The sequence below is a fragment of the Scyliorhinus canicula genome, chromosome 14, assembly GCF_902713615.1.
Source record: "Scyliorhinus canicula chromosome 14, sScyCan1.1, whole genome shotgun sequence".
NCBI lineage: Eukaryota > Metazoa > Chordata > Chondrichthyes > Carcharhiniformes > Scyliorhinidae > Scyliorhinus > Scyliorhinus canicula.
The window spans coordinates 4,848,392-4,872,284 of record NC_052159.1 but is presented as its reverse complement, the minus strand read 5'-3'; the positions used below and the strand labels follow the sequence as shown (position 1 = coordinate 4,872,284).

General features: G+C 63.9%; 1 protein-coding gene across 5 annotated transcripts in view; it reads left to right on the top strand.

Moving 5' to 3' along the window:
• numa1 (nuclear mitotic apparatus protein 1) overlaps window positions 1-23,893 on the top strand; it is a 143,579-nt gene that overhangs the window by 110,782 nt on the left and 8,904 nt on the right. For all 5 annotated transcript variants that reach the window (XM_038817996.1, XM_038817997.1, XM_038817998.1 and 2 more), the window contains 4 exons: window positions 1,838-2,019; window positions 3,248-3,494; window positions 4,740-5,028; window positions 20,505-20,641. In XM_038817996.1, the coding sequence (XP_038673924.1) occupies window positions 1,838-2,019; window positions 3,248-3,494; window positions 4,740-5,028; window positions 20,505-20,641 (855 nt within the window). The remainder of the gene's footprint in view (window positions 1-1,837; window positions 2,020-3,247; window positions 3,495-4,739; window positions 5,029-20,504; window positions 20,642-23,893) is intronic.

Sequence of the window (23,893 nt, the reverse complement as noted above, 5' to 3'; positions counted from 1 at the left end):
CTCTCCGAATGGGCATTGCGATTTAGTACCATTGCCCTGCCTTTCTGATCAAGTAATCATCTAGAAAGCCTGGAATGAACCTGCCTCCACCACACCGCCATGCAGCGCATTCCAGACCCAAGCCACTCGTGTGAGAAAGATTTTTCCCGCATCACATTTGCCAATTTTGCAAATGACCTTAAATCTGTGTCCTCTCGTTCTTCCGTTTATACGGTAGAACAGTTTAAATCTGTGCCCTCTCGTTCTTCTTCCTTTCACCAGCTGGAACAGTTTCTCCCTGTCTACTCTGTCCAGCCCCCTCATGGTTTTGAACATATCAATCAGATCTCCTCTTAGCCGCCTTCTCTCCCAAGGAGGAATAGTCTCACCCTCTCCAATCTATCCTCAACTGTGAAGTTTCTCATCCCTGGAACCATTGTTGTAAACCTCTTCTGCACTCTCTTCATTGTGTTCATATCCTTCCTATAGTGTGCTGCCCAGAACTGTCCACAATATTACACGATGTACCGATCTTGGGAGGAGTGCAGTGCAGAGTGGTAGAGCTGAAGGGTTAGATTATGAGGAGAGGTGCTTTTCTATTTATTTGTTCATGGGACATGAGCATACTTGGCTTGTGAAGGTGCAGGTGAGCTGCCACCTTAAACCGCTACAGTCCATGTGTTGTAGGACCACTCTCGTGCTATTCAGAAGAGGATTAGGCTTGTGTTCCTTGGAATACAGGTGATTGCGAAGTGATGCGATTGCGGATTTTATGCTCTTGAAAGAAATTGTTGCGTTTGGTAAAAACTTCTGCTGTGGGTCACAGACAGGGGTGGGGGTCAGAACCAGGGTCAGTCTTTAATGGCCCCAGCCGCCTGGCCGGATATTACGGTTATGCTGAAGAAAATGGCAAAGTAAGTGGCCCGCCTCATCGCTGGAGAGGGTGTGGTGGTTGGGGGGGGCACGCGCAAGCTGTGTGGGGCTGTGAAGTCCTGGTCAGGTTATCCAGGAGAGAAGTTAAGAATCGCTTCTGCCCGCAGAGCGTGGCAGACGGGTGCAACACTCATCCACAAAACACAGTAGATGCCAGCTCAATTGATGATTTGAAATCTGAGGTTCCTGGGCTTTTACCAGCCACACAGGGTATTACATAGAATTTACAGTGCAGAAGAAGGCCATTTGGCCCATCGAGTCTGCGCCGACCCTTGGAAAGAGCACCCCACACCTCCACAGTATCCCCGTAACACAGTCTAACCTCTTTGGCCACTTGAGGGCAATTTAGTTTGGCCAATCCACCTAACCTGCACATTTTGGACAGTGGGAGGAAACCATAGCACCCGGAGAAAACCCACGCACACACAGGGAGAATGTGCAGACTCCGCACAGCCAGTGACCCAAGCCGGGAATCGAACCTGGGACCCTGGAGCTGTGAAGCAACTGTGCTAACCACTCTGCTACCGTAGCACCCTAGTACGGTACAATACTCCTGTGCTGTAAGAGTTTATGAATGTGTGAAAATTTGCTGGTAGTTAATGCAGGGTCAGTATATGTTTAATCTGGGACCCTGGAGCTGTGAAGCAACTGTGCTAACCACCACTGTGCTATCGTGCCTGTGCTACCATGCTATTGAGGGCTATGTAGCCAAGGCACGTGGATGGAGTTAGGATGCAGATCAGTCACAAACTAACTTGATATGAAACCTTAACCTTTGTATGTAGAAAAGATACTGCGGCCATTTGAAAGTGTGAGGAATCCAGGTCTGGCCCCCTCTTCATTTGTGTTTGAAATATTTGCTGCTTCTGTGTCTCCTGTAGTTGTGCACCTGAAATGATTGTTCTCCTGTGTGCACGCTCGATAGGTGGAATTCGCTGAGCGGGAACTGGAGAAGTCACGTCCGGCTACCGGAACTGTGAGATCCCGTGCTGATAATCGTAGGACATCCTCTCGAGCTGGAGAATCGGAAGCTGATTTCAGCAAGGACAGTATTGAGCTGAGTGACTTGGAGGAGACAACAGTGATGTGGGAGAATACAGGGGGCAGGTAAAAGAAACTTTGAATTTACACAGACACTTTCACTGCCTCTGGACATCCCAAAGTATCTTACAACAAATTAAATACAATACCTACAGTGTAAAGGAGATCATTCAGCCCATCGAGCCTGCACACGCCATTGAGACATTGTTAAAAATTCATTGGGTATTAATTGGCGAGCATTGGGACAGGGTGTGTTTCTGGATGACAAGTAAGAATAGGATAAGGCTTTACTGTGATGTCTGGTTAGTCCTGGGCAGCAAGGGGGGCACAATGGTTAGCATTGCTCCCTCATGGTGCAAAGGTCCCAGGTTCAATCCTGGCTCTGGGTCACTGTCCGTGTGGAGTTTGCACATTCTCCCCGTGTCTGCAGGGTAGGTGGATTGGCCACGCTAAATTGTCCCTTAATTGGAAAAAATGAATTGGGTGCTCACAATTTTTAAAAAAAGAACAAGAAAAATGTCTGGTTAGCCCTGATGATTGAAGGTCCAGTTTGAAATTTGCCCTATATGTGAGATAATGGAGGACTTGTCAGTAGTTCTGAATTCCCAGTAATTAAGATAAATCTATTAACGTGGAGGCAGATGGTCCTATGAAAATCCCAGGTGAATGTGAAATCAACTTTTTAAAAATAAATGTAGAGTACCCAATTATTTTTTTCCAATTACGGACAGTGACCCAGAGCCAGGATCGAACCCGGGTCCTCAGCACCATAGGCAGCAGTGCTAACCATTGTGCCACCGTGCCGCCTGTGAAATCTGATGGATCTGGCATGGACCAAGTGCAATGCTCATTAGCTGACACCAAGGAGGGAAAGACATGCCGTATGATCCCTGTCTCCAACAGGATGGTGCAGAAAACAAGTCTGCAGCACACCACTCGTCAATGAGAATGCAGTGAAGCAAAGGGACAGAGACCTGCCTCTGGTTATCAGCTGCCACTGAATCTCAAAATTAAGCAAGTATTGCAAATATCTGGCAGAATATATCTGTAAAACCAGAACACAAAGGTGCAATAGTGCCTGGATAAGAAGGTTTATGCTGAATATAAAGTTTAAAAAACTGAAGTTCTAACCTAGCTGTGAAATTGTCAGATATGAACAGAGTTCTTGCTAGCGCTTGATCTGGCCCTGTCACTGGACTTTTTCCTTCAGTCTCTCTCTGCTGACTTGTATTCCCAGTAATTCCTCCTTTGTGCTCCGGAAGCCCAGCATTAATAACTTTACTTTATTCCCCAGGAGCGGCAAAGCTGCTTTCAAGACCCCCGCCGCAGGTCGAAAGGGAGCTGCGTCTCAGGCTGCACAGAAACAACGTGGAAGCCAAGAATCCCTGGACTCGCTGTACTTCACCCCACTGCCCAGCCGGGGCCAGTCCAAATTGGACACCAGCCTCAGCTCCCTCGGGGACCTGAGCCTGGATTCAACCAAGAAAACACGCTCTGGGCGGAGGCGCACAACCCAAGTCATCAACATTCTCATGACAAAGGTAAGGATGGAAACCTCTCTCTATCGTGGGGGTGGAGGATTCTGCAAGGGGAAATTTAATTCCAGATATAAAGAAGTTTTTCTTTCTTAGTCAACCCTACTAATGGAAGCACTCAGCTACTTGCATTATATGTTAATGAAGGTGGTCTGCCTTTTCTTGATAACTTAATTGCTCCCTCCACCACCAGCACACAGTGTGTACCATCTTCAAGATGCAGGGCAGCAACTCACCAAGGTTCCTTAGGCAGCATCTTCCAAACCCACGACCTCTACCAACTAGAAGGATTGGGGCAGCGGACACTTGGGAATACCAGGAGGTCCCCCACCCCCACCCCCCCAAGTCACTCACCATCCCGACTTGGAAATATATTGGCCGTTCCTTCACTGTCGCTGGGTCAAAATCCCAGAACTCCCTCCCTAACAGCACTGTAGGTGTACCTACACCTCATGGGCTGCAGCGGCTCAAGAAGGCGGCTCACCACCAGCTTTTTCTAAAATGTATTCTTCCGTAGGATATGGGATCGCTGGCTGGGCCAACATTTGTTGCTTATTCAGAATTGCCTTGACCTGACTAGCTTGTTAGGCTATTTCAGAGGGCAGTTCAGAGTCATCCACATCGCTGTGGGATGTCACAGAGTCACACGTAGGCCAGACCGGGTAAGGGCGGCAGATTTCCTTAAAGTGACGCAGATGGATTTTCACAACAATTTAGATCACAATCAAAATAAATTTAGAGTACTCAATAATTTTTTTCCCAATTAAGGGGCAATTTAGCGTGGCCAATCCACCTACCCTGCACATCTTTTTGGGTTGTGGGGGGTGAGACCCACGAAGACACGGAGAGAATGTACAAATTCCACACGGAGCCAGGATCGGACCCGGGTTCCCGGCGTCACGAGGCAGCAGTACGCCACCCTGCCACCTCTATTATAATTCAATTTAAATTCCACCAGCTGCCATCAGGGATTTGAAGCCATGTCCCCAGAGCATTAGCCTGGGGCCTTTGGATTAGTGTCCAGCAACTGTCTCTCCTGAAAGGGTAATTAATACCTACTCAAGGACAATTAGCAATAGGCATTAAATGCTGGCCTAGCCAACAATACTCTCATCCCAAGAATATATTTCTTAAATTAAAGAAAATTCCTTTTCCTCTACTCGAGCAATAGTTACATTGTGCAGACTATAAGCAGCTGTCTTGGAGGGTACTCTCCTTTGTTAAACTTTGTTCCTCTTGCCTTCCTCACAGAAGGAAACCGTAGAGTATGAGGAAGCCAGCACTTCAAACTCTTCATTCTCAGGCATCCAGGCCTCCGCCTCCCACCCTAACCTTGCAGGCCGGCCTTCCCGGAGGGGCCGGAAGAACCGGCCCACCTCTGTCACTTCGCTGCCGAACATTGGCCGCTCTCTGTCCCAGGACTCGCTGGATAGCAGTAACCCAGAGGACTTGGGGGCCGCCACCTTAATGAACCTGCCAGGCTACCGGCCATCAACTCGGAGGTCCACCAGGCTATCCTCGTTTGGCAGCATCGCCTCAAGTATGTTGATGGGGAAAGGAGGGGAGACACGAGAGTTATTGTGCGGATGAGGAGGCTGGGGTGAGCAGAGGGAGGCTGAACTGGAGAATTATGTCCATTTCTCAGACCATCTTTAGAAAGGATGTCACATCCTTGACAAAGTGGGAAAGGAAATGTACTAGAATGGGACCATGGAACTTCAGTTACATGGCGACATTGGAGAAACTGGCATTGTTCCCCTTAGAGCCTGAAGTCAAGAGGAGATTTAATGGAAGTATTCAAAGTTCTGAGTGGGGTTAATAGAATAATGAAGGAGAAGCTGTTGCCAGTGGAGGAGCGGCAGTCGATGTGAGCATTTTTGCACAATGAGTTATTTTGAAATGCATGAAGTGTTGGAAGCACATTCAATTTTAACATCAAGAGGGAATCGGATAAATAATTGAAAGAAGCACTTTTCAGAGCTAGGGGCGAAGGCAGGGGAGTGGAGCGAATTGGACCGTCGATTTAGAGCAGGCACGTTGGATCATAGATTATAGAATGTAAGTGCAGAAGGAGGCCATTCGGCCCATTGAGACTGCACCGGCCCTTGGAAAGAGCACCCCACTTAACCCATGCCTCCACCCTATCCCTGTAACCTCACCCAAAATATTTGGACACTAAGGGCCAATTTATCATGGCCAATCCACCAAATATGCACATCTTTGGACTGTGGGAGGAAACCGGAGCACCCGGAGGAAACCCACGCAGACACTGGGAGAACGTGCAGACTCCGCACAGACAGTGACCCAAGCCGGGAATCGAACCTGGGACCCTGGAGCTGTGAAGCAGCTGTGCTACTGTAGCGCCCCAGTACGGTACAATACACCTGTGCTGTAAGAGTTTATGAATGTGTGAAAATTTTCCGGTAGCTGATGCAGGGTCAGTACATGTTTAACTGAAGATTGTAGCTCACGAGATGGGGTGAGATAGGTGCTCTCACTGATATGGTGTCTCAAAAACACCAAACATGCAGTGGTGCTCAGGCAGGCACACATTGAATTATTGTTTTTTAAATATAAATTTAGAATACCCAATTCATTTTTTCCAATTAAGGGGCAATTTAACGTGGCCAATCCACCTAGCCTGCACATCTTTGGGTTGTGGGGGCGAAACCCACGCAGACACGGGGAGAATGTGCAAACTCCACAAGGACAGTGACCCAGGGCTGAGATCGGTGCCGTGAGGCAACAGGGCTACCCACTGCGCCACCATGCTGCCCCTTGAATTATTTTGATGTAAATTGTTTTGCAGGCGAGGCATAGTCATGTTCTGCAGTTAGTTGGATTTTGGGTTTTATTAGATGAAGAAAGTTAACTCAGGCTGGAGAATCAGTTGGAAATTTCAATACTGCAGCTGATTAATGGCGGGCGTGGAACAACGCAGTGAATGAAGTTGAGGTACAGTTAGTCAGTATCTAATTAAATGACATTAACCGACTCGAGGGGCCGCCTCCTGTGGTGTTGCTATAGTCAGCTGTTCCCAGGAGACCTGTCCATCCTCATCCCCGTGACAACCATATGTAATTGTTCACTTTCAAGGATAATAATCTGCTATCTACAGCTAAAAGTGTTTATTCAGTAATAAAATAAAGTGCTGGAAAAAGTTGCTGAGTCTGGCAACATGGATGGAGAGAGAAACAGAGTTGACATGTTACAGTCGAGATGGGAGTAGTTTATCTAGCCTCACTCCATAGATTGCACCATTAGTTTTAACAGTTTAATTTGCCTCCTAAAATGGCATATCATTTACCTTTACTACCGTTGGACCCAGAATAAAATATTTTAATTACAGAATTTACAGTGCAGAAGGAGACCATTTGGCCCATCAAGTCTGCACCGGCTCATAGAAAGAGCACTCCACCTAAGCCCACACCTTCCTGTAATCCGGGAACCCCACCTAACCTAAGGGTAATTTAGCGTGGCCAATCCACCTAACCTGCACACCTTTGGACTACTCCGGCTTCTTTCAATAAACTGCGAATGATTGATTTATTATAAAACAAAACTTATTTTGTAAAACAAGTCTCTCTCTCTCACTCTATCCCGGGTCTCTCTCTATACTGGCTCTCTCTCTCTATCCCGGTCTCTCTCTCTCTCTATCTCGGGTGGCTCTCTCTCTCTATCCCGGGTGGCTCTCTCTCTCTATCCCGGGTGGCTCTCTCTCTCTCTATTCCGGTCTCTCTCTCTCTCTCTCTATCCCGGGTGGCTCTCTCTCTCTCTCTCTCTCTCTCTATCCCGGCTCTCTCTCTCTCTATCCCGGCTCTCTCTCTCTCTATCCCGGCTCTCTCTCTCTCTATCCCGGCTCTCTCTCTCTCTCTCTATCCCGGCTCTCTCTCTCTCTCTCTATCCCCGGCTCTCTCTCTCTCTCTATCCCGGGTCTCTCTCTCTCTCTCTCTATCCCGGCTCTCTCTCTCTCTATCCCGGTTCTCTCTCTCTCTCTATCCCGGGTCTCTCTCTCTCTCTATCCCAGGTGGCTCTCTCTCTCTATCCCGGGTCTCTCTCTCTCTCTATCCCGGGTCTCTCTCTCTCTCTATCCCAGGTGGCTCTCTCTCTCTCTATCCCAGGTGGCTCTCTCTCTCTATCCCGGGTCTCTCTCCTCTCTCTCTATCCCGGCTCTCTCTCTCTCTCTCTATCCCGGGTCTCTCTCTCTCTCTCTCTATCCCGGCTCTCTCTCTCTCTATCCCGGTTCTCTCTCTCTCTCTATCCCGGGTCTCTCTCTCTCTCTATCCCAGGTGGCTCTCTCTCTCTATCCCGGGTCTCTCTCTCTCTCTATCCCAGGTGGCTCTCTCTCTCTCTATCCCAGGTGGCTCTCTCTCTCTATCCCGGGTCTCTCTCTCTCTCTCTATCCCGGGTGGCTCTCTCTCTCTCTCTCTATCCCGGGTCGCTCTCTCTCTATCCCGGGTCTCTCTCTCTCTATCCCGGGTCGCTCTCTCTCTCTATCCCGGGTCTCTCTCTCTCTCTCTCTCTCTATCCCGGGTGGCTCTCTCTCTCTATCCCGGTCTCTCTCTCTATCCCGGTCTCTCTCTCTCTCTATCCCGGGTGTGTCTCTCTCTCTCTCTCTCTATCCCGGGTGGCTCTCTCTCTCTCTATCCCGGTCTCTCTCTCTCTCTCTATCCCTGTCTCTCTCTCTCTATCCCGGTTCTCTCTCTCTCTATCCCGGTCTCTCTCTCCTCTCTCCGTCTCTCTATCTTGGGTGTCTCTCTCTCTCTCTCTATCCCGATCTCTCTCTCGCTCTATCCCAGTCTCTCTCTCTCTATCCCGGATCTCTCTCTCTCTATCCCAGTCTCTCTCTCTCTCTCTCTCTCTCTCTCACACACGCACATACATGGGGTCTCTGCAGAGATGGGTTGTTGAAGAAAAAACTTTATATAAAAAAGGATAATGTTCACAGGGATTTGATGCTATTGATCTAGTGCTCCCTCATGGGCAGACTGGTCGCTCGGCCGAGTCGTTGTCTGAAGATTCTCACCAACAGAGTTTCGGCATGGAGGAGAATAGAGCCAAATCAATCCGTGTCTGTGTTACAGCCGGATCGATTTCCCCCTTGCCCAGAACGGAACCGGATCAGTCCTTTTTGTCTGGAGCAGAGCCGGATCAATCCCCCTTATCTGGAACAGAGCCGGGCCGGTCCCGCTTGTCTGGAACGGAGCCGAGCCGGACCCGCTTGTCTGGGACGGAGCCGGTCCCGCTTGTCTGGGACGGAGCCGGTCCCCCTTATCTGGGACGGAGCCGGTCCCCCTTGTCTGGGACGGAGCCGGGCCGGTCCCGCTTGTCTGGGACGGAGCCGGGCCGGTCCCGCTTGTCTGGGACGGAGCCGGGCCGGTCCCGCTTGTCTGGGACGGAGCCGGGCCGGTCCCCCTTGCCTGGGACGGAGCCGAGCCGGTCCCGCTTGTCTGGGACGGAGCCGGTCCCCCTTGTCTGGGACGGAGCCGGTCCCCCTTGTCTGGGACGGAGCCGGGCCGGTCCCCCTTGTCTGGGACGGAGCCGGGCCGGTCCCGCTTGTCTGGAACGGAGCCGGGCCGGTCCCCCTTGTCTGGGACGGAGCCGGTCCCCCTTATCTGGGACGGAGCCGAGCCGGTCCCCCTTGTCTGGGACGGAGCCGGTCCCCCTTATCTGGGACGGAGCCGGGCCGGTCCCGCTTGTCTGGGACGGAGCCGGTCCCCCTTGTCTGGGACGGAGCCGGTCCCCCTTGTCTGGGACGGAGCCGGTCCCCCTTGTCTGGGACGGAGCCGGTCCCCCTTGTCTGGGACAGAGCCAGGCCGGTCCCCCCTGTCTGGGACGGAGCCGGGCCGGTCCCGCTTGTCTGGGACGGAGCCGGTCCGGTCCCGCTTGTCTGGGACGGAGCCGAGCCGGTCCCCCTTGTCTGGGACGGAGCCGAGCCGGTCCCGCTTGTCTGGGACGGAGCCGGGCCGGTCCCGCTTGTCTGGGAACGGAGCCGGGCCGGTCCCGCTTGTCTGGGACGGGGCCGGGTCGGTCCCGCTTGTCTGGGACGGAGCCGAGCCGGTCCCGCTTGTCTGGGAACGGAGCCGGGCCGGTCCCGCTTGTCTGGGAACGGAGCCGGGCCGGACCCGCTTGTCTGGGACGGAGCCGGGTCGGTCCCGCTTGTCTGGGACGGAGCCGGGCCGGTCCCCCTTGTCTGGGACGGAGCCGGGCCGGTCCCGCTTGTCTGGGACGGAGCCGAGCCGGTCCCGCTTGTCTGGGACGGAGCCATGCCGGTCCCGCTTGTCTGGGACGGAGCCGGGCCGGTCCCCGCTTGTCTGGGAACGGAGCCGGGCCGGACCCGCTTGTCTGGGAACGGAGCCGGGCCGGTCCCGCTTGTCTGGGACGGGGCCGGGCCGGTCCCGCTTGTCTGGGACGGAGCCGGGCCGGTCCCGCTTGTCTGGGAACGGAGCCGGGCCGGTCCCGCTTGTCTGGGACGGAGCCGGGCCGGTCCCGCTTGTCTGGGACGGAGCCGAGCCGGTCCCGCTTGTCTGGGACGGAGCCGGGCCGGTCCCGCTTGTCTGGGACGGAGCCGGGCCGGTCCCGCTTGTCTGGGAACGGAGCCGGGCCGGTCCCGCTTGTCTGGGACGGAGCCGGGCCGGTCCCCCTTGTCTGGGACGGAGCCGAGCCGGTCCCGCTTGTCTGGGACGGAGCCGGTCCCCCTTGTCTGGGACGGAGCTGGGCCGGTCCGGTCCCCCTTGTCTGGGACGGAGCCGGTCCCGCTTGTCTGGGATGGAGCCGAGCCGGTCCCGCTTGTCTGGGACGGGGCCGGGTCGGTCCCGCTTGTCTAGGACGGAGCCGAGCCGGTCCCCCTTGTCTGGGACGGAGCCCGGCTGGTCCCCCTTGTCTGGGACGGAGCCGGGCCGGACCCGCTTGTCTGGGAACGGAGCCGGGCCGGTCCCGCTTGTCTGGGAACGGAGCCGGGCCGGTCCCCCTTGTCTGGGACGGAGCCGGGCCGGTCCCGCTTGTCTGGGACGGAGCCGAGCCGGTCCCGCTTGTCTGGGACGGAGCCGGGCCGGTCCCGCTTGTCTGGGAACGGAGCCGGGCCGGTCCCCCTTGTCTGGGAACGGAGCCGGGCCGGTCCCCCTTGTCTGGGACGGAGCCGGGCCGGTCCCGCTTGTCTGGGACGGAGGCCGAGCCGGTCCCGCTTGTCTGGGACGGAGCCGGGCCGGTCCCGCTTGTCTGGGACGGAGCTGAGCCGGTCCCCCTTGTCTGGGACGGAGCCGGGCCGGTCCCGCTTGTCTGGGACGGAGCCGAGCCGGTCCCGCTTGTCTGGGACGGAGCCGGGCCGGTCCCGCTTGTCTGGGACGGAGCTGAGCCGGTCCCCCTTGTCTGGGACGGAGCCGGGCCGGTCCCCCTTGTCTGGGACGGAGCCGGGCCGGTCCCCCTTGTCTGGGACGGAGCCGGGCCGGTCCCCCTTGTCTGGTACGGAGCCGGGCCGGTCCCGCTTGTCTGGGACGGAGCTGGTCCGGTCCCCCTTGTCTGGGACGGAGCTGAGCCGGTCCCGCTTGTCTGGGACGGAGCCGGGCCGGTCCCCCTTGTCTGGGACGGAGCCGGGCCGGACCCGCTTGTCTGGGAACGGAGCCGGGCCGGTCCCGCTTGTCTGGGAACGGAGCCGGGCCGGTCCCCCTTGTCTGGGACGGAGCCGGGCCGGTCCCGCTTGTCTGGGACGGAGCCGAGCCGGTCCCGCTTGTCTGGGACGGAGCCGGGCCGGTCCCGCTTGTCTGGGACGGAGCTGGTCCGGTCCCCCTTGTCTGGGACGGAGCTGAGCCGGTCCCGCTTGTCTGGGACGGAGCCGGGCCGGTCCCCCTTGTCTGGGACGGAGCCGGGCCGGACCCGCTTGTCTGGGAACGGAGCCGGGCCGGTCCCGCTTGTCTGGGAACGGAGCCGGGCCGGTCCCGCTTGTCTGGGAACGGAGCCGGGCCGGTCCCCCTTGTCTGGGACGGAGCCGGGCCGGTCCCGCTTGTCTGGGACGGAGCCGAGCCGGTCCCGCTTGTCTGGGACGGAGCCGGGCCGGTCCCGCTTGTCTGGGACGGAGCTGAGCCGGTCCCGCTTGTCTGGGACGGAGCTGAGCCGGTCCCGCTTGTCTGGGACGGAGCTGGGCCGGTCCGGTCCCCCTTGTCTGGGACGGAGCCGGTCCCGCTTGTCTGGGACGGAGCCGGGCCGGTCCCGCTTGTCTGGGACGGAGCCGGGCCGGTCCCGCTTGTCTGGGACGGAGCCGGGCCGGTCCCCCTTGTCTGGGAACGGAGCCGAGCCGGTCCCCCTTGTCTGGGACGGAGCCGGGCCGGTCCCGCTTGTCTGGGACGGAGCCGGGCCGGTCCCGCTTGTCTGGGACGGAGCCGAGCCGGTCCCGCTTGTCTGGGACGGAGCCGAGCCGGTCCCGCTTGTCTGGGACGGAGCCGGGCCGGTCCCGCTTGTCTGGGACGGAGCCGAGCCGGTCCCGCTTGTCTGGAACGGAGCCGAGCCGGTCCCCCTTGTCTGGGACGGAGCCGGGCCGGTCCCGCTTGTCTGGGACGGAGCCGAGCCGGTCCCGCTTGTCTGGGACGGAGCCGAGCCGGTCCCGCTTGTCTGGGACGGAGGAGCCGGGCCGGTCCCGCTTGTCTGGGACGGAGCCGGGCCGGTCCCGCTTGTCTGGGACGGAGCCGGCCGGTCCCGCTTGTCTGGGACGGAGCCGGGCCGGACCCGCTTGTCTGGGAACGGAGCCGGGCCGGTCCCGCTTGTCTGGGAACGGAGCCGGGCCGGTCCCGCTTGTCTGGGAACGGAGCCGGGCCGGTCCCCCTTGTCTGGGACGGAGCCGGGCCGGTCCCCCTTGTCTGGGACGGAGCCGGGCCGGTCCCGCTTGTCTGGGACGGAGCCGAGCCGGTCCCGCTTGTCTGGGACGGAGCCGGGCCGGTCCCGCTTGTCTGGGACGGAGCTGAGCCGGTCCCGCTTGTCTGGGACGGAGCCGGGCCGGTCCCCCTTGTCTGGGACGGAGCTGAGCCGGTCCCGCTTGTCTGGGACGGAGCTGGGCCGGTCCGGTCCCCCTTGTCTGGGACGGAGCCGGTCCCGCTTGTCTGGGACGGAGCCGGGCCGGTCCCGCTTGTCTGGGACGGAGCCGGGCCGGTCCCGCTTGTCTGGGACGGAGCCGAGCCGGTCCCGCTTGTCTGGGACGGAGCCGAGCCGGTCCCGCTTGTCTGGGACGGAGCCGGGCCGGTCCCGCTTGTCTGGGACGGAGCCGGGCCGGTCCCGCTTGTCTGGGACGGAGCCGAGCCGGTCCCGCTTGTCTGGGATGGAGCCGGTCCCCCTTGTCTGGGACGGAGCTGGGCCGGTCCGGTCCCCCTTGTCTGGGACGGAGCCGGTCCCGCTTGTCTGGGACGGAGCCGGTCCCGCTTGTCTGGGACGGAGCCGGGCCGGTCCCGCTTGTCTGGGACGGAGCCGGGCCGGTCCCGCTTGTCTGGGATGGAGCCGGGCCGGACCCCCTTGTCTGGGACGGAGCCGGGGCCGGTCCCGCTTGTCTGGGACGGAGCCGAGCCGGTCCCGCTTGTCTGGGACGGAGCCGGGCCGGTCCCGCTTGTCTGGGACGGAGCTGAGCCGGTCCCCCTTGTCTGGGACGGAGCCGGGCCGGTCCCCCTTGTCTGGTACGGAGCCGGGCCGGTCCCCCTTGTCTGGGATGGAGCCGGGCCGGTCCCCCTTGTCTGGTACGGAGCCGGGCCGGTCCCGCTTGTCTGGGACGGAGCTGGTCCGGTCCCCCTTGTCTGGGACGGAGCCGGTCCCGCTTGTCTGGGACGGAGCCGGGCCGGTCCCGCTTGTCTGGGACGGAGCCGAGCCGGTCCCCCTTGTCTGGTACGGAGCCGGGCCGGTCCCGCTTGTCTGGGATGGAGCCGGGCCGGTCCCCCTTGTCTGGTACGGAGCCGGGCCGGTCCCGCTTGTCTGGGATGGAGCCGGGCCGGTCCCGCTTGTCTGGGACGGAGCCGAGCCGGTCCCGCTTGTCTGGGACGGAGCTGGGCCGGTCCGGTCCCCCTTGTCTGGGACGGAGCCGGTCCCCCTTGTCTGGGACGGAGCCGGTCCCCCTTGTCTGGGACGGAGCCGGTCCCCCTTGTCTGGGACGGAGCCGGTCCCCCTTATCTGGGCCGGAGCCGGGCCGGTCCCCCTTGTCTGGGACGGAGCCGGTCCCCCTTGTCTGGGACGGAGCCGGTCCCCCTTATCTGGGACGGAGCCGAGCCGGTCCCCCTTGTCTGGGACAGAGCCGGTCCCCCTTGTCTGGGACGGAGCCGGTCCCCCTTATCTGGGACGGAGCCGGGCCGGTCCCCCTTGTCTGGGATGGAGCCGGTCCCCCTTGTCTGGGACGGAGCCGGGCCGGTCCCCCTTGTCTGGGACGGAGCCGGTCCCCCTTGTCTGGGACGGAGCCGGTCCCCCTTGTCTGGGACGGAGCCGGGCCGGTCCCCCCTGTCTGGGACGGAGCCGGGCCGGTCCCGCTTGTCTGGAACGGAGCCGGGCCGGTCCCGCTTGTCTGGAACGGAGCCGAGCCGGTCCCCCTTGTCTGGGACGGAGCCGGGCCGGTCCCGCTTGTCTGGGACGGAGCCGGTCCCCCTTGTCTGGGACGGAGCCGGTCCCCCTTGTCTGGGACGGAGCCGGGCCGGTCCCCCTTGTCTGGGACGGAGCCGGGCCGGTCCCCCTTGTCTGGGACGGAGCCGGGCCGGTCCCGCTTGTCTGGGACGGAGCCGGTCCCCCTTGTCTGGGACGGAGCCGGGCCGGTCCCCCTTGTCTGGGACGGAGCCGGGCCGGTCCCGCTTGTCTGGGACGGAGCCGGGCCGGTCCCCCTTGTCTGGGACGGAGCCGGGCCGGACCCGCTTGTCTGGGAACGGAGCCGGGCCGGTCCCGCTTGTCTGGGAACGGAGCCGGGCCGGTCCCGCTTGTCTGGGAACGGAGCCGGGCCGGTCCCCCTTGTCTGGGACGGAGCCGGGCCGGTCCCGCTTGTCTGGGACGGAGCCGAGCCGGTCCCGCTTGTCTGGGACGGAGCCGGGCCGGTCCCGCTTGTCTGGGACGGAGCTGAGCCGGTCCCGCTTGTCTGGGACGGAGCTGAGCCGGTCCCGCTTGTCTGGGACGGAGCTGGGCCGGTCCGGTCCCCCTTGTCTGGGACGGAGCCGGTCCCGCTTGTCTGGGACGGAGCCGGGCCGGTCCCGCTTGTCTGGGACGGAGCCGGGCCGGTCCCGCTTGTCTGGGACGGAGCCGGGCCGGTCCCCCTTGTCTGGGAACGGAGCCGGGCCGGTCCCCCTTGTCTGGGACGGAGCCGGGCCGGTCCCGCTTGTCTGGGACGGAGCCGGGCCGGTCCCGCTTGTCTGGGACGGAGCCGAGCCGGTCCCGCTTGTCTGGGACGGAGCCGAGCCGGTCCCGCTTGTCTGGGACGGAGCCGGGCCGGTCCCGCTTGTCTGGGACGGAGCCGAGCCGGTCCCGCTTGTCTGGAACGGAGCCGAGCCGGTCCCCCTTGTCTGGGACGGAGCCGGGCCGGTCCCGCTTGTCTGGGACGGAGCCGAGCCGGTCCCGCTTGTCTGGGACGGAGCCGAGCCGGTCCCGCTTGTCTGGGACGGAGCCGGGCCGGTCCCCGCTTGTCTGGGACGGAGCCGGGCCGGTCCCGCTTGTCTGGGACGGAGCCGGGCCGGTCCCGCTTGTCTGGGACGGAGCCGGGCCGGACCCGCTTGTCTGGGAACGGAGCCGGGCCGGTCCCGCTTGTCTGGGAACGGAGCCGGGCCGGTCCCCCTTGTCTGGGACGGAGCCGGGCCGGTCCCCCTTGTCTGGGACGGAGCCGGGCCGGTCCCGCTTGTCTGGGACGGAGCCGAGCCGGTCCCGCTTGTCTGGGACGGAGCCGGGCCGGTCCCGCTTGTCTGGGACGGAGCTGAGCCGGTCCCGCTTGTCTGGGACGGAGCCGGGCCGGTCCCCCTTGTCTGGGACGGAGCTGAGCCGGTCCCCGCTTGTCTGGGACGGAGCTGGGCCGGTCCGGTCCCCCTTGTCTGGGACGGAGCCGGTCCCGCTTGTCTGGGACGGAGCCGGGCCGGTCCCGCTTGTCTGGGACGGAGCCGGGCCGGTCCCGCTTGTCTGGGACGGAGCCGAGCCGGTCCCGCTTGTCTGGGACGGAGCCGAGCCGGTCCCGCTTGTCTGGGACGGAGCCGGGCCGGTCCCGCTTGTCTGGGACGGAGCCGGGCCGGTCCCGCTTGTCTGGGACGGAGCCGGGCCGGTCCCGCTTGTCTGGGATGGAGCCGGCCCCCCTTGTCTGGGACGGAGCTGGGCCGGTCCGGTCCCCCTTGTCTGGGACGGAGCCGGTCCCGCTTGTCTGGGACGGAGCCGGTCCCGCTTGTCTGGGACGGAGCCGGGCCGGTCCCGCTTGTCTGGGACGGAGCCGGGCCGGTCCCGCTTGTCTGGGATGGAGCCGGGCCGGACCCCCTTGTCTGGGACGGAGCCGGGCCGGTCCCGCTTGTCTGGGACGGAGCCGAGCCGGTCCCGCTTGTCTGGGACGGAGCCGGGCCGGTCCCGCTTGTCTGGGACGGAGCTGAGCCGGTCCCCCTTGTCTGGGACGGAGCCGGGCCGGTCCCCCTTGTCTGGTACGGAGCCGGGCCGGTCCCCCTTGTCTGGGACGGAGCCGGGCCGGTCCCCCTTGTCTGGTACGGAGCCGGGCCGGTCCCGCTTGTCTGGGACGGAGCTGGTCCGGTCCCCCTTGTCTGGGACGGAGCCGGTCCCGCTTGTCTGGGACGGAGCCGGGCCGGTCCCGCTTGTCTGGGACGGAGCCGGGCCGGATCCGCTTGTCTGGGACGGAGCCGAGCCGGTCCCCCTTGTCTGGTACGGAGCCGGGCCGGTCCCGCTTGTCTGGGATGGAGCCGGGCCGGTCCCCCTTGTCTGGTACGGAGCCGGGCCGGTCCCGCTTGTCTGGGATGGAGCCGGGCCGGTCCCGCTTGTCTGGGACGGAGCCGAGCCGGTCCCGCTTGTCTGGGACGGAGCTGGGCCGGTCCGGTCCCCCTTGTCTGGGACGGAGCCGGTCCCCCTTGTCTGGGACGGAGCCGGTCCCCCTTGTCTGGGACGGAGCCGGTCCCCCTTGTCTGGGACGGAGCCGGTCCCCCTTATCTGGGACGGAGCCGGGCCGGTCCCCCTTGTCTGGGACGGAGCCGGTCCCCCTTGTCTGGGACGGAGCCGGTCCCCCTTATCTGGGACGGAGCCGAGCCGGTCCCCCTTGTCTGGGACGGAGCCGGTCCCCCTTGTCTGGGACGGAGCCGGTCCCCCTTATCTGGGACGGAGCCGGGCCGGTCCCCCTTGTCTGGGACGGAGCCGGTCCCCCTTGTCTGGGACGGAGCCGGGCCGGTCCCCCTTGTCTGGGACGGAGCCGGTCCCCCTTGTCTGGGACGGAGCCGGTCCCCCTTGTCTGGGACGGAGCCGGGCCGGTCCCCCCTGTCTGGGACGGAGCCGGGCCGGTCCCGCTTGTCTGGAACGGAGCCGGGCCGGTCCCGCTTGTCTGGAACGGAGCCGAGCCGGTCCCCCTTGTCTGGGACGGAGCCGGGCCGGTCCCCCTTGTCTGGGACGGAGCCGGGCCGGTCCCGCTTGTCTGGGACGGAGCCGGTCCCCCTTGTCTGGGACGGAGCCGGTCCCCCTTGTCTGGGACGGAGCCGGGCCGGTCCCCCTTGTCTGGGACGGAGCCGGGCCGGTCCCCCTTGTCTGGGACGGAGCCGGGCCGGTCCCGCTTGTCTGGGACGGAGCCGGTCCCCCTTGTCTGGGACGGAGCCGGGCCGGTCCCCCTTGTCTGGGACGGAGCCGGGCCGGTCCCGCTTGTCTGGGACGGAGCCGGGCCGGTCCCCCTTGTCTGGGACGGAGCCGGGCCGGACCCGCTTGTCTGGGAACGGAGCCGGGCCGGTCCCCGCTTGTCTGGGAACGGAGCCGGGCCGGTCCCGCTTGTCTGGGAACGGAGCCGGGCCGGTCCCCCTTGTCTGGGACGGAGCCGGGCCGGTCCCGCTTGTCTGGGACGGAGCCGAGCCGGTCCCGCTTGTCTGGGACGGAGCCGGGCCGGTCCCGCTTGTCTGGGACGGAGCTGAGCCGGTCCCGCTTGTCTGGGACGGAGCTGAGCCGGTCCCGCTTGTCTGGGACGGAGCTGGGCCGGTCCGGTCCCCCTTGTCTGGGACGGAGCCGGTCCCGCTTGTCTGGGACGGAGCCGGGCCGGTCCCGCTTGTCTGGGACGGAGCCGGGCCGGTCCCGCTTGTCTGGGACGGAGCCGGGCCGGTCCCCCTTGTCTGGGAGCGGAGCCGAGCCGGTCCCCCTTGTCTGGGACGGAGCCGGGCCGGTCCCGCTTGTCTGGGACGGAGCCGGGCCGGTCCCGCTTGTCTGGGACGGAGCCGAGCCGGTCCCGCTTGTCTGGGACGGAGCCGAGCCGGTCCCGCTTGTCTGGGACGGAGCCGGGCCGGTCCCGCTTGTCTGGGACGGAGCCGAGCCGGTCCCGCTTGTCTGGAACGGAGCCGAGCCGGTCCCCCTTGTCTGGGACGGAGCCGGGCCGGTCCCGCTTGTCTGGGACGGAGCCGAGCCGGTCCCGCTTGTCTGGGACGGAGCCGAGCCGGTCCCGCTTGTCTGGGACGGAGCCGGGCCGGTCCCGCTTGTCTGGGACGGAGCCGGGCCGGTCCCGCTTGTCTGGGACGGAGCCGGGCCGGTCCCGCTTGTCTGGGACGGAGCCGGGCCGGACCCGCTTGTCTGGGAACGGAGCCGGGCCGGTCCCGCTTGTCTGGGAACGGAGCCGGGCCGGTCCCGCTTGTCTGGGAACGGAGCCGGGCCGGTCCCCCTTGTCTGGGACGGAGCCGGGCCGGTCCCCCTTGTCTGGGACGGAGCCGGGCCGGTCCCGCTTGTCTGGGACGGAGCCGAGCCGGTCCCGCTTGTCTGGGACGGAGCCGGGCCGGTCCCGCTTGTCTGGGACGGAGCTGAGCCGGTCCCGCTTGTCTGGGACGGAGCCGGGCCGGTCCCCCTTGTCTGGGACGGAGCTGAGCCGGTCCCGCTTGTCTGGGACGGAGCTGGGCCGGTCCGGTCCCCCTTGTCTGGGACGGAGCCGGTCCCGCTTGTCTGGGACGGAGCCGGGCCGGTCCCGCTTGTCTGGGACGGAGCCGGGCCGGTCCCGCTTGTCTGGGACGGAGCCGAGCCGGTCCCGCTTGTCTGGGACGGAGCCGAGCCGGTCCCGCTTGTCTGGGACGGAGCCGGGCCGGTCCCGCTTGTCTGGGACGGAGCCGGGCCGGTCCCGCTTGTCTGGGACGGGGCCGGGCCGGTCCCGCTTGTCTGGGACGGAGCCGGTCCCCCTTGTCTGGGACGGAGCTGGGCCGGTCCGGTCCCCCTTGTCTGGGACGGAGCCGGTCCCGCTTGTCTGGGACGGAGCCGGTCCCGCTTGTCTGGGACGGAGCCGGGCCGGTCCCGCTTGTCTGGGACGGAGCCGGGCCGGTCCCGCTTGTCTGGGATGGAGCCGGGCCGGACCCGCTTGTCTGGGACGGAGCCGGGCCGGTCCCGCTTGTCTGGGATGGAGCCGGGCCGGACCCGCTTGTCGCAGCTTCTCTAGTTTCCAGATACAGAGACGTTTCACAGAGGTGAGGATTCGAGCTGGTTACTGGCTCTCGATGTATTTCAGGCAAGGAGAGCACGAGTGGAACAGCTTTTTCTTTCTTCGTTTATTCCCAACTCAGTTCAAGAAACCAGTTCAAAGCTTGAAGCTGAGCTCTGTCAGGTGATTTCCAGTAAATGACTAGGTACTTTGCGTTTAACACAGTGTTTCTATCAATTAAAGGAATTGCAGAATGCCGAAGGAGGCTATTGGGCCATCGAGTCTGCGTCGACCCTTTGAAAGTGCCCCCATTTCCCAACCTTATCCCCATAACTCTGTAGCCCCACTGCACACTAAGGGGCAATTTAGCATGACCGATCCTCCTAACCTGCACAACTTTGAACTGTGGGAGGAAACTCCACACAGATCGTGACTCACGGCCAGAATTGAACCCGGGTCCCTGGCGCTGTGAGGCAGTCGCGCTAACCACTTTGCCACGTGCTGCCCTTATTGCCAGCTATGCAGGTCAGTTGGCTGAAGTCATGTAACTTCTAGGAACAGACATTCTTATTAACAGTCCTAGTCTAAAAAGATAAATCCCAGGCAGCTTTCAAGTGTCCAAATAACACAATGTCATTCCACATTTATAAAATATATATCTTGAAGATTTGGGACTGGATTCTCCGCACACGCCTAGCGCCGGGACAGAGAATCCATTTGCGGGAATGGAATCGGGACTGCCCCCCCCCTCGATTCTCCGGCCCCCGAATACGCCGCGCCACGTATCCTCTACCTGCGGCCATCGCCCCGCTATTCTCCGCCCCCAACTGCTCGAATTCCTGACGATGTGGATCTAACATGGTCCCAGCTGTTCAGGATACTCGCGTGGCGGGCCGCTCGGGGGGAGGGAGTGGGGGGGGGGGCTCATACAGGACCGGGCTATTTTTGGGCAGGCAGTCCGGGTTGGGTACACGGTTGATCGGGGACACTATTTGCGCGGTCCAGCTCCGTGCGAGTCCGCCATGGAACTCGGCGTGGCCGCTGGAAGTGCCGGGGGGGCCATAACAGCAGCTGGAGCTGCGAGTTTCACAACGGGTCCCTGCTCGCCTCCTAGAGGCTGAGAATATGTCCCTTTAACACCAGTTTTTCTGGCAGCAAAGACCACCGTTTTCACGACAGCGTGGGTACATAGTCCCTGAAACAGAATCAAGCCCTTGGTTCTAACAAACGTTTCACGCCTAGAGTTCCATAATGGATTGGAAACGTTAACTGTTTGTCTCTCTACAGATGCTGAGAGGCCGGCAAAGTTTAACCAGCATTTTGTTTTAAGCCAATATCTGCAGCATTTATTTAATCTTTATTCAGTACCTGTCAGCAGTTATGCTGCCTAATTTGCTGATTTATCCGGATGGGTTTTGTATCACGTTCGCTTTTCTCTCTACCCCCTCAATCAGGTTCAAACACTTTGTACCCAGGAAGCTGCCAGGATGAGCCGGACCAGCTGGACAACTGGAACCGAATTGCTGAGTTACAGCGACGGAACGGAGAGTGTGCCCCACATATGAAATCCTCGTATCCCTTAGAATCCACTGTAAGGAAGCAGGTTTACTTCACAGTTCTGCCCCCCCCCCCTCTCTCCCCGCCTGCCCCCCTCTCTCCCCGCCTGCCCCCCTCTCTCCCCGCCTGCCCCCTCCCTCTCCCCGCCTGCCCCCCCCTCTCCCCGCCTGCCCCCCTCCCTCTCCCCGCCTGCCCCCTCCCTCTCCCCGCCTGCCCCCTCTCTCCCCGCCTGCCCCCTCTCTCCCCACCTGCCCCCCTCTCTCCCCGCCTGCCCCCCTCTCTCCCCGCCTGCCCCCCTCTCTCCCCGCCTGCCCCCCTCTCTCCCCGCCTGCCCCCCTCCCTCCCCGCCTGCCCTCCTCCCTCCCCGCCTGCCCCCCTCCCTCCCCCCTCTCTCCCCACCTGCCCCCCTCTCTCCCCGCCTGCCCCCCTCTCTCCCCGCCTGCCCCCCTCCCTCCCCGCCTGCCCCCTCCCTCCCCGCCTGCCCCCCTCCCTCCCCCCTCTCTCCCCACCTGCCCCCCTCTCTCCCCGCCTGCCCCCCTCCCGCCCCGCCTGCCCCCCTCCCTCTCCCCGCCTGCCCCCTCCCTCTCCCCGCCTGCCCCCTCTCTCCCCGCCTGCCCCCTCTCTCCCCGCCTGCCCCCTCCCTCTCCCCGCATGCCCCCTCCCTCTCCCCGCCTGCCCCCCTCTCTCCCCGCCTGCCCCCCTCTCTCCCCGCCTGCCCCCCTCTCTCCCCGCCTGCCCCCCTCTCTCCCCGCCTGCCCCCCTCTCTCCCCGCCTGCCCCCCTCTCTCCCCGCCTGCCCCCCTCTCTCCCCGCCTGCCCCCCTCTCTCCCCGCCTGCCCCCTCTCTCCCCGACTGCCCCCCTCTCTCCCCGCCTGCCCCCCTCTCTCCCCGCCTGCCCCCCTCTCTCCCCGCCTGCCCCCCTCTCTCCCCGCCTGCCCCCCTCTCTCCCCGCCTGCCCCCCTCTCTCCCCGCCTGCCCCCCTCTCTCCCCGCCTGCCCCCCTCTCTCCCCGCCTGCCCCCCTCTCTCCCCGCCGTGCCCCCCTCTCTCCCCGCCTGCCCCCTCTCTCCCCGCCTGCCCCCGCTCTCCCGCCTGCCCCCCTCTCTCCCCGCCTGCCCCCCTCTCCTCCCCGCCTGCCCCCCTCTCTCCCCGCCTGCCCCCCTCTCTCCCCGCCTGCCCCCCTCTCTCCCCGCCTGCCCCCCTCTCTCCCCGCCTGCCCCCCTCTCTCCCCGCCTGCCCCCCTCTCTCCCCGCCTGCCCCCCTCTCTCCCCGCCTGCCCCCCTCCCTCCCCGCCTGCCCCCCTCTCTCCCCGCCTGCCCCCTCCCTCTCCCCGCCTGCCCCCCTCTCTCCCCGCCTGCCCCCTCTCTCTCCCCGCCTGCCCCTCTCTCTCCCCGCCTGCCCCCCTCTCTCCCCGCCTGCCCCCCTCTCTCCCCGCCTGCCCCGCTCCCTCCCCGCCTGCCCCCCTCCCTCCCCCCCGCCCCCCTCCCTCCCCGCCTGCCCCCTCCCTCTCCCCGCCTGCCTCCCTCCCCGCCTGCCCCTCTCCCCGCCTGCCCCCCTCCCTCTACCCGCCTGCCCCCTCCCTCTACCCGCCTGCCCCCCTCCCTCTCCCCGCCTGCCCCTCTCCCCGCCTGCCCCTCTCCCCGCCTGCCCCCTCCCTCTCCCCGCCTGCCCCCCTCCCTCTCCCCGCCTGCCCCCTCCCTCTCCCCGCCTGCCCCCTCCCTCCCCGCCTGCCCCCTCCCTCCCCGCCTGCCCCCCCCCTCTCCCCGCCTGCCCCTCTCCCCGCCTGCCCCCCTCCCTCTACCCGCCTGCCCCCTCCCTCTCCCCGCCTGCCCCTCTCCCCGCCTGCCCCGCCTGCCCCCCTCCCTCTCCCCGCCTGCCCCCCTCCCTCTCCTCGCCTGCCCCCTCCCTCTCCCCCCGCCTGCCCCCCTCCCTCTCCCCGCCTGCCCCCTCCCTCTCCCCGCCTGCCCCCTCCCTCCCCGCCTGCCCCCTCCCTCCCCGCCTGCCCCCCCCCCTCTCCCCGCCTGCCCCTCTCCCCGCCTGCCCCCCTCCCTCTACCCGCCTGCCCCCTCCCTCTCCCCGCCTGCCCCTCTCCCCGCCTGCCCCTCTCCCCGCCTGCCCCCCTCCCTCTCCCCGCCTGCCCCCCTCCCTCTCCCCGCCTGCCCCCCTCCCTCTCCCCGCCTGCCCCCCTCCCTCTCCCCGCCTGCCCCCCTCCCTCTCCCCGCCTGCCCCCCTCTCTCCCCGCCTGCCCCCCTCCCTCTCCCCGCCTGCCCCCCTCTCTCCCCGCCTGCCCCCCTCTCTCCCCGCCTGCCCCCCTCTCTCCCCGCCTGCCCCCCTCTCTCCCCGTCTGCCCCCCTCTCTCCCCGCCTGCCCCCCTCTCTCCCCGTCTGCCCCCCTCTCTCCCCGTCTGCCCCCCTCTCTCCCCGTCTGCCCCCCTCTCTCCCCGTCTGCCCCCCTCTCTCCCCGTCTGCCCCCTCTCTCCCCGTCTGCCCCCTCTCTCCCGTCTGCCCCCCTCTCTCCCCGTCTGCCCCCCTCTCTCCCCGTCTGCCCCCCTCTCTCCCCGTCTGCCCCCCTCTCTCCCCGTCTGCCCCCCTCTCTCCCCGTCTGTCCCCCCTCTCTCCCCGTCTGCCCCCCTCTCTCCCCGTCTGCCCCCCTCTCTCCCCGTCTGCCCCCCTCTCTCCCCGTCTGCCCCCCTCTCTCCCCGTCTGCCCCCCTCTCTCCCCGTCTGCCCCCCTCTCTCCCCGTCTGCCCCCCTCCTCTCCCCGTCTGCCCCCCTCGCTCCCCGTCTGCCCCCCTCTCTCCCCGTCTGCCCCCCTCTCTCCCCGTCTGCCCCCCTCTCTCCCCGTCTGCCCCCCTCTCCTCCCCGTCTGCCCCCCTCTCTCCCCGTCTCCCCCCTCTCTCCCCGTCTGCCCCCCTCTCTCCCGTCTGCCCCCCCTCTCTCCCCGTCTGCCCCCCTCTCTCCCCGTCTGCCCCCCTCTCTCCCCGTCTGCCCCCCTCTCTCCCCCGCCTGCCCCCCTCTCTCCCCGCCTGCCCCCCTCTCTCCCCGCCTGCCCCCCTCTCTCCCCGCCTGCCCCCCTCTCTCCCCGCCTGCCCCCCTCTCTCCCCGCCTGCCCCCCTCTCTCTTTCTTTATTTTTCTGTCTCTCTCTCTCACCCTCCCTCTGCCTGCCCTCCATCTCTTTCTCTCTTCTCCAATCTGCCAAATCAGATTTGTGCAGCTTACACAGTGCAGAGGGTGACCATTCAGCCCACTGAGTCCGTGCTGCCTAAAATCATGCTTCAGTTTCCCATTCT